Raw genomic sequence first — 10,141 nt, forward strand, 5'->3', positions numbered from 1 at the left:
ATATATATATATATAAAATCTAATAAATTAACCATCTACCAACTCATAGATTAGGGCATGGACCACATCTAGATGGTTGTTACTTCCTGCACCTCCAAGTTGCTTCCTGCAGCCTTTTCAGAATGTTTTTTTTTTACCTTCCAAATTGGTCATTCTAAAGCCAAAAAAGGGATGTATTTTGTAATGTAAGTTTACATTTTGAATTGACCATTCCAAAAGCCAAAACAGAGGTGTTAGAAGCAACTTGGGAGGTGCATGAATCAATAGCCCATCTAGATTAAGAGAAAGAAAATAACAGAAACTAACAAAGCCCAACACTATGCCCAAAGCTTCACATACTTCCTGCACTTAAAAAAACTAAAGCAACAGCCTACTTTCATTTCGAAAAGGGTAATTTCGGTAATGAAAAGAGGTGTTCCTTGAGTTTTTTGGAATACAAGAAGAAATACCTTAAAATTCCCTCAACCAAAAGGGCATTTGGACATTCCTTTTGGGTTTTGATGATGTACTTGGCCTGCTAACAAAAACCCACCTCAATTGTTATAAGGCAATTGCTTGCTGCACCTGTTTTAGGCTTCCCGATTGGCCAATTACATGCTGGATTGGTTACACCTTTTACATTCCGGATTGGCCAATCCAGAAGGTAAAGACAACGTTCTAGAAAGGTGTAGGAAGTAATTTTTGGGGTGCTAGAAGAAATTTCCTTGTGACAAACCCTATTCAAATATTCAAAGTAGTCAACCGGTGATGTAGAAAATTAATATGATCACTACTTTAATAGAGAGCAAAGAGGGACAATGAAAGTCAAGAGAAAAAATGGGAAAAATAATCCCAGCTAATGTCCTTCAACATATACAACCTGTAGTGTTAAATCCTAAAGCATTTTCCTCATCCAAATTGGGGAATAAAACACACAGCTCAATTAATAGCTTATGAAAAATGGAAAAATCAAACATATGGATCAATACACAGTTCAATTACTACTTTATTGTATATGTAAACTATGTAAGCTTGCTGCATGTATTAATTGTTTGCAGTGGAATAATACAACTTGATAAGAACTTCATACAAAAAGTCAACTTCCTTGGCCTTCAGAGAACCTCAACCATATGGAAACAAGCTCCTTGTTGGCATGATCTTTTGGAAAGAAAAAGCAGCCTAGCCACCAATGCTTTCCACTGTTGATACAGCTAAAGCATGCATTTTGTATATCCTTGATACTGTCACTATAATTTATATTTTCTTATACAACAAATATGCTTTGAATTAGAAGGACCTGGGTAGCTTCTCACTGTATTCAACTATGGCCGATGGTGGAAGTAGGCCAGTGCTTATCTCATGCACTGTTGAGAAGAGAGGGAACAACTCTAGCCACCCACGATGGCTTAGAACCTCATAAACCTCACTCGCAGTTGAGACACCCTTGGCACAAGAAAGTTAGATCAATAAGGACATCAAAACTAAGAACACAAAACCCACTACTGGTTTTAGAATTGATGGGTATGATTCTTTCCAGTAAAAAGAATTTGGTAATTTGCTTTAATGCATGAAGAAATTTCCATTGATATCAATTATCAAAATTTGAACTGGGTTTGATTGTTTATAAGTCCGGATAAAGATAATGAAGCTCAAATTTTGTGCACACCATGCTGTTTTATAATTTCTACCTGGCTACTCTTTGTATTTAACAAGTTATAGTACACATATCCATCTAATGATGCATTTGTGATTGTATCTGATTCTGAGATTATCTAGCGGTTACTTTATAGATTAAGGTCCTGTGTTGATAAACTTCTTCATATGCACTTGTAACAGAAAAATAATAAGAAAGCAAAATGAATTGAACTTTTTCCATAAGTTAAAATCAACTTATACACCTCAACTTTCAGAGAAGTTAGATGAGAGAGCTTTTATAAAAGTTAAGCGCATAAGTTGATTTTAAGTTTTAAAATATTGGATAAACTCAATACACTTTACCTTCCTATTTTCTGCTTTTATAAGTGCCTATTGAAAAGTGTATCCAAACAGATATTGTATTATTTGCCATGCTAAGTTTCATGACCATACCTGCAATTTCTGGCCTTGTAGCATTTCTGCTTCAAGCTCATCAAAAGACCTGCAGAAAATTAGGAAATATATAACTAAATCAGACATTTTCGTTTCCTCTCCCTAGAAATATGAACAAAAGAGAAAGAAATACAAAACAACCTCTTCCCTCCATTCCTTGCATAAGCCTCAGCAACTTTCCTATTTCTTCCACCCACTGCCATAGACAATTTGGTTTTCAAAAGATAAGCAATGAAAAATAGGGTGAAACTAATTAGCTTCCTTACAGCATGTTGTGATAAGGTCAGCTACACCACAGCTCTCAAAAAAGGTGCTGTCCTTAACAGATGGAAACAACAACTTTGAAAATGCCTTCATTTCTCTAAGACCAAGTCTCATGATTGCAGCCTACACATATATAGAAAACCAAATCAAAGACACAAAAAGAAATTTTTTTTTTCCCTCTTTTGGAAACCTTCTGATCATAAAATCTTTTAACCTTACTTTTGTATTATTTCCCATCTCCAGGCCATCCACAAAACCTGTCCCATTTGTGTGTCATTCCTTGATTGTTCACAAAAAATAGAAAAAAGGGAGAGAACAAAGTGTGCATATACTGTAAAGCAAACCTGCCGCTATGGCCACAACATTTTTCAAAGTTCCACACAGTTCGACTCCTTCAACATCCTGAACCTATTAATTACATAATCATAAGCTCAAATAATATCATAACCATAACATTCTGATTACATTTAAGAGAAAATTCCTCAGTTTCATTCAAAATCAAGATTTTAAATGCAATTAGGGTGGCCGTTTTGTCACATTCCATATTGTGCACAAATGCGGTCCATGTGGCCACATTTGCGACGCAAACACCCCAAAAACCATGACGTTGCAGCTAAAATTGCAGTCGTGAACCATTTTTTTAAAAACATGTTCCGAATTACATGTGATAAGAGATATTTCCTAGTTTGCTTCTCATTTATTAAAGAATGTGATGCACTCACAGCTGTCACAATGAAATAGTGTGTATAAAACAACTGAACCCATCTCTCAGCAACTTCTCTATTGAGCCTGTATCCAACAGTTGCTTCACTAAACTTCTCCACAGCTATCTGCACAAACACTAATAATAATTACAACAACCAAATATAAAATAAACAGAAAATTCAAATTACAAGAAAAATAAAATTAAAACTCTAATTTCTTCAAACTACCTCATTTGCTATGTTGGCACCCATTAAAACAGAACAGTTGATTCCCAGTTGCTGAGAAATGAGACTAGAGATCATGCATGGGCCTTCCATTTTGACCTCCATCCCTTTAACAAGGGAAATAGCTTCAGCATCTTCCCTTATTTTCCCAACAAGCCTTTTGCATATTCCTTCCATAAATTGATGTGGAGTCACAAACACTAACATGTTGGAATCCTTCACTGCATAATTTACCCCAAAAGTAAACAGTGAACATTTAACACTTGTGGAGTTTTGCATCCTTTTCTTTATTTAAAAATGTGGTTCTTTTGGTATGAATTTGTGAATTTTACTTTTTACCTTCTAAATCAAAGTAAATAAGTAAATAAATAAAACTAAATTAAATACCGGCACTTTCAAGGTCTGGATCTGCAACAACATTTTTGCCAAGCTTGATTCCAGGGAGATATTTGACATTTTCCTGCCAAAAGAAATAGTGATGTTCATTTCTTTCTTGGTACAGTTATAATAGTGGTAATATTCACTGAAAAAAAATTGGAAACTCATTGGAAATGAAATGAATGGCTAGTCCTTACATTGGTTCGATTGATGACATCTGTGAGCTTCTCACCACTTAGTAGTGTCTCCTCATATACCCACATCCTCACTTCATCTGAATTAATCAAAATTGGAAATTTAAGATTCTAAAGGAAAGATTGTTTATTTACTAAGGAAAGTTATGTCTGACCATACAGAAACAACAACAATAAAAGCCTTAATCCACCAGATATATTTGAGCTTAAAGCATCAATTTAAAACATCACTTTACACAATGCACTAGTCCAAAATCGAGTAATGCATTTTATTAGTCCATGAAATTACTGAGTATCAGTCAATCTAATCTATTAAATTGTAAAAAATGTCATCTTAATTTTTGAAATTATCAAATATAAGTCATTAGTCCTTTTTTTGTGCAATTGCATCGCAATAGTACCATTTTGATTCCCACATGTTCTAATTGGGCCAATAGGATCCTTAAGTTTTTCTCCATTTCCAATCACGTCCCTCCATCCGGATTCTATCCAATACTGTAGATGGAAGAAATCTTGAGGAACCCAATTGGCGCAATTGGAACAAAAGAGACCAAAATCGCACAATTACAACACCCGGAGACTAAAATTACAATTAATCCTTTTTTTAATTTTACTATTTCAAGACTAAAATAACTGTCATTTAATAACATCAGGAACTAAAATGACCATCACTAGTTACCTAATTTAAAGGAGTAAAATTACATTTTTTTTTTGTTAATTCAGGGACTAAATTAACCCATGTTCATAAAATTCTTGAAACTAATTTGGTCACTTGATGCATTCATTAACACTTCGTCTTCAAGAATAAAGAATCTCAATCACAGAACTCAGAGAAAGAGAATTACCGTGGAAGGAGCTAAGCCTGAGGGTATTGGAGGCAATGAGCTTAGCTGCAACACTGCCCCAGTTGCCACTTCCAATAACAGTGACTTTGGATCTGTGTGTGGCATCATTGACAACACTGTTCAAGGAGTTGTTCTGTGCCACACTAGTTTCTCTTTCTCCTCCTTCTTCCAAGGCTGGAGCCATGAAGAAACAACAACAGAAAGAGAAGTGAGGCAATGCAATGCAATGCAATAATAATTGGAGCAGTGAAGAAGAAGAAGAATAGAGGCTGAAGAGAGGAGGAAGAGAGTGAATATAAGAAGGGAAAGAAAAGGGTGATGGGGGGCGGAGATGGCACACCAGTTTCGTGAGAAACTATGTTTCAAAGTTAAATCTGGCGATCCCTTCTATGTTTCCACTGTCTTTGCTTGCAGCTCTAGTGGGGACCACTTCCTGAGTCTATCCATGCACACCTGTTCCAGATTTTGTTTCACTTCTCTGTGTGAAGACTAATCATATCTCAAGACCATTCCATTACATATAGGAATTTTTTATGCAGGAGAATTGAATACGATATTAAGATGTTTTAACACTCATATATTCTATTTAATCCATTGAATTATTATTATTATCACTTTAATATATATTTTTAAAAAAAATATATACATTAACACTTGAAACAATTTTATATATTCATTCAATTATAAATAGTTATACATATAATAAACTTATTAACTTTTACAATAAGTCAACGATTACTTTAAAAAAAATTGTTTTTTACGATTTAAAAAAGTTATACTATCAGTGAGATTTTAGATTGATGGTTAATTTATAGTCATTAAATTCATTTATTTTTATATCTTTTTTCCTATCACATTATATTACTTTATATATATATATATATTTTTTTTCTTTTCATTTTTTTTATACAGGTGCCAAGATTCTTTCAAGTGTACAAAAATAACATATTTTTATTATTGGTCAAAATTTATTTTGAAAATCATCAAATTATATAAGTTTTCTTTTGTATAATAAATCTCAACTCAGAATTTTATGGATTCTAATAAATTTTAACCATAAAAATATCTTTTTTTAAAAAATAAATGTAAGAATGTGTTGCTATCTATTAATACACCTAAAGCTCTACTTATCATTGTCATCAAGGATTTTATCACCTAAATATGCATGTATATATGGCTCAAGAGTTATTGCCAAGGGACAACAATTGAATTGAGGAGTAATTGTTTTGAAATTGAATCCCATCGATCCATTTTCTAGTTTGTAATTAGCATTGGCCAATGAGATTGTTAACAGAGGTCAACATTGTCACGCCCACTGGTTTAATCGCGTAAATAATGAGTTGGGTATGCAATTTGGTCTTAGACTGAGTTATTGAGGGTGGATATAACAAAGTTATCCCCAAGTTAACAAGTTTGCAATTGAGTAGCTAGATTACTGGATTATCCACTCAAATGTTTACTTCATAAATCACTTTTTTAAGGTATAGTTAATTTTTGTTAGATATTTCAATAGTTTCGTGATATTATTAATCTCTTTTGAAATATATTATATTTAACCATTAGGTATTTTATATGGCTATACACATGTGTAAATAACTAAATATCATTATGTTTCCTCATAAATGTTTAAGAATAAATCAACGTAATTATATATAATTATTTTCTTTTTTGTAACATTAATAGTAAAATATATTTTACAAGTGAATAATAATGTCATGAAAATTTTAAAATATCTAATAATGTTATCTATCGATCCCTTAAAAGTTTGTTACACTAATATAGACAAAATTTGTTACATTATAAATATTTAAGCGATTAATTATATATCAAAATTATTGTAAAATTAGTTATTCTTAAAATATAAATTAGAATATATAATTTTTATATTGTAAATCAGAATGCGTAACTTAAAAAAGTAAAACTCTCACTTTCTCAATTAGACTTTTTTAATATATTTTTTTCTACTTTTCTTTAAAGACGCATTTCACACAATAATCTTGCAACTAGCCAAAAAAAAATTCTCAACTATTTTAAACTACTCTCTCTCTCTCTCTCTTTTTTTATCTTCTCAAATTTATGTTCATTTTAATATATCCTCGTTCATTTCTACTTCTAAATTAAATTTCAATATTTTCAAAAGAATGTGTCAATAAAAAAACTTTATATTACAACTTAAGTTGTATATTGTAAGTCCAAAATATAATTTATATATTCAAAGATATTTATTTATTATAAATTTTAATTATGATAATTTACGCATTGAAAATATTTATTTATAGTAAATTTTAATTATATAAAAAATTATCCACATACTAAAATACTAGTTAATATTTAAAGTATTTAAATTTTTTTCCAATATTATTTTCTCTCTCTATATATAATATAAATATAGTATATTTTAATTAGAATAAATTGATATTGCTCATAGTAAGATTTTTATTTTTTATAATAATTATTTTAAAAGAAATATTAGGATGATTTAAATCTAATTGATCAATAATAAAAAAATATGTTAACAAATATATCAATATGAAAAATGCTAGCAACACACTTTTTAACACACTTTTTTTAACACATTATTTATGATTAACTGAAATTTATTAAAAATCACAATTTCTGTATATCAAATTGTTATTTAATGACTCTCTATCATGATTTTATAATTTTTAATAATTTCTAACCAAATATATGTTAAGAAAATGTATTAAAAACTGTATTGCTAGCGCTTTTCCATCAAAATTATACTCCCTACAATTTTAAGAACTTAAATGATAACTTTAAGAATTTAATAAAATGTTCTGATAATATAAATTCACTTATTTAAAATTTAATTTTAATGGATTCTTGATATAAAAATTTGTACACTGTCAACTATTTAGTAATCATTTCCTTAAAAAAAGTATTTAGTAATCATAGGTCAGTCCGTTTGTTCGGAGCCTGGCAACGATCGAGCTAAATTAGCAAAATTCAACCCGCTATTAAATTGGTTAAATCTAAAAATTTGTTAGTCGGGTCAACCTGAATGGGCCAAACTAACCCAAATTGACAACTCTTATAAAAACAACAAGAAAATTTTATTTATAAACTTCCACAAATTATCTCAACCTCTCATCATTGATCCACTCACTCACAGTGCCTTTAATGCATGAACCTTTTGTGGTGCACATGACAAGATCCACACATGTCCTTTTCTTTAGTTTTTTCCTTTTCCTTTCTTTTTTCAACACGTGGGAAGAATGCCTGTATAACATGTAGCTAGGAGTACTTGGCAATGGGCAATAATAAACACACTACTACTACTTAGAGGGTCCAAGCCAGAAGTTACATTCAATAATTCAGAATGGGAATTTATTGAGAGGACTCTATCAATTGCATTCATGCATGCACATCCTCCGCAGTAGTAAGTGTACTGTGCCCACTACTGGTACCCGCTGAAAAAGCTGCGAGAGGGAACAATAACATAACTCTACACATTTACTCAATACTTTATTGTTGTTACTTTTTCTCTTTACTTTTTTTTTTTTTTTCATTAGGTCCACATATAATCTTATCCCAGCAACAATTCACTCTCCTTGCCAGAGTATTTCTAGTGTGAGTACTTCATAAGTTACTTAGATTCTAAGTAATATTGTTTAACAATTTTTTTTCATTGAAGTAGATGACTTGATATTGTATTGTTTAAGTGAATTGTTTAAATAAGTAATCATTATTTAATTCATTCTTATCAATTAAAGAATCATTTTTAATTACAAAATTTAATATGGATCAAGTTAAACATTCTCATTTTAGTAATTTTAGCATTGAAATAAAATTGTGTAAAAATTTTAAATTGTATGTTATATTATAAGACTCGGAAATTTTAGATAAGCAACTCATTTAATCAATCATGCATTCTAGTTATTTAAATGAGGTAAGGAAATAGGGAATCGATTGAACTTTGATAATCTCATCTTGCTTGAGAAAATTAAACCAATTGGTTTCAATTTAACAACATAGGTGCTAACATAAGCTCCAATTGTTTAGCCATATTAGTTTTAATGATAATATATGGGTAAATTTCTCAATAAATACTAGTTAAGAAGATAAAATAAATTAAATTTCTTGTTAGAAATTTTATAATTCCTAATTAAATAATTAATTAATGTCGATTACATATTATACTATAACATTTATATTAGTTATCTACATTTTTTATGAGCTCAATATAAGTGATCTAATTTGGTGAGCCTATTAAACTATCATCAAAAATTAATATGGGTTTAATGAGCGAAAACTAGTTTGGTCCATTAGGAGATAATCAAAATCCTATAAGGTTTAAAACATGAGGCATGATTATGGTCCCCAATACATCAAATCAAGAAATAGTTTATCCTCTCCCTATCTCAATAGAAAACGAAGGTTTCATAAAGAATAAGGAGATTTGGTTGAGGAAGGTTATTAAACCAATTGTCCATGAATGTTTTCCAAATTTCGCTACATTTGTTTGATCAATCATTATGGATGCATGTATTCCTAAAATTCTTTTTGATAATCTAACGTAATGTGTTCAGGGTGATTATTAATATTTTATATAGATCTCCTAAAATTTCAAGAAGTGGTATCAAAGCTTCCATTACTGTTAGATCATTGAAATTTAAAGTTCTTTAATTCATTATACTTAAATCTCTTTCATTATATGAACCCTAATTTTATTTGGGATACTATTATGATTGATATGATACCTCAACCCCTCCAAAATAAAACATAAAGAAACCAATGTAAATCTGTATTTTTTACAAAAGAAATTCTAACTTTCTTTTGCTGGCCAAAGTCAAATAAGCATAAAGGGTTGAAAAAGTGGGCAGCGGTGCCGGCGTGTAAGCTTTTTTGTGATTTTTACAAAATTTGTTTTCTTCCCTTCGTAGTCTTCGGTTCAAGGCTACATATTGCAGATCTATCCTCTCTTTTTTTTTTTCGATGCATGTTCAACATCAACCAATTATAATTTTGTAAATTAAATTTTTTTACGGGATTAAGGAAATAAGGAAATTGTTTGTGAATTATATTATTATCTTTTCATATTTTTTTTCTTTGATTATCTATAAAGATTTTTTTCAGGAATTAATAGATGATTTATTATTTTTAATTCCTTTCATGAAATTCTTATAGTGTTATTTACGGATGTGATATTTACTTATTATATTTTAAATATAAATTAATTATAACCTTAAATATAATTTAAGGATATGATATTTATTTGTCGTAATTAATGTTTTTATATTTATTTTTTTTTGCTATCATGGTTGGATGTAAATTTAATAGTAACAGATCGTTTTCATTTATTTGTATGTTAGTAATTTTTTAATTAAATTGATTGACATGATATATTGTCAAAGTAATTCCTATTATGAAAATTAATTTGATTAAAATTACATAAATTTTTGTATGAAATTATTTATGCAAATTGTGTTCGGCCCACAGGAAG

At 30.0% G+C, this 10,141-nt stretch overlaps 1 protein-coding gene across 2 annotated transcripts; it reads right to left on the minus strand.

Moving 5' to 3' along the window:
- Positions 1–963: 963 nt before the first annotated feature.
- LOC100803079 (glycerol-3-phosphate dehydrogenase [NAD(+)]) lies at positions 964–5,168 on the minus strand. 2 transcript variants are annotated; one of them, XM_006603936.3, is made up of 12 exons: positions 5,018–5,160; positions 4,678–4,851; positions 3,836–3,912; positions 3,648–3,720; positions 3,264–3,481; positions 3,054–3,161; positions 2,676–2,739; positions 2,551–2,588; positions 2,334–2,454; positions 2,209–2,263; positions 2,068–2,116; positions 964–1,422 (listed from the first exon to the last, which is right to left on the minus strand). In XM_006603936.3, the coding sequence occupies exons 3-12, from the start codon at positions 3,899–3,901 to the stop codon at positions 1,267–1,269; spliced, it is 948 nt and encodes a 315-aa protein (XP_006603999.1). In that variant the 5' UTR covers positions 3,902–3,912; positions 4,678–4,851; positions 5,018–5,160; the 3' UTR covers positions 964–1,266. The 2 variants fall into 2 exon arrangements, with proteins under 2 accessions (XP_006603999.1, XP_003553315.1); XM_003553267.4 differs by having other exon boundaries at positions 4,678–5,168.
- Between the last annotated feature and the right edge of the window lie 4,973 nt (positions 5,169–10,141).

The sequence above is a fragment of the Glycine max genome, chromosome 19 (genome assembly GCF_000004515.6).
Source record: "Glycine max cultivar Williams 82 chromosome 19, Glycine_max_v4.0, whole genome shotgun sequence".
In the NCBI taxonomy this organism is placed as follows: Eukaryota; Viridiplantae; Streptophyta; class Magnoliopsida; order Fabales; family Fabaceae; genus Glycine; species Glycine max.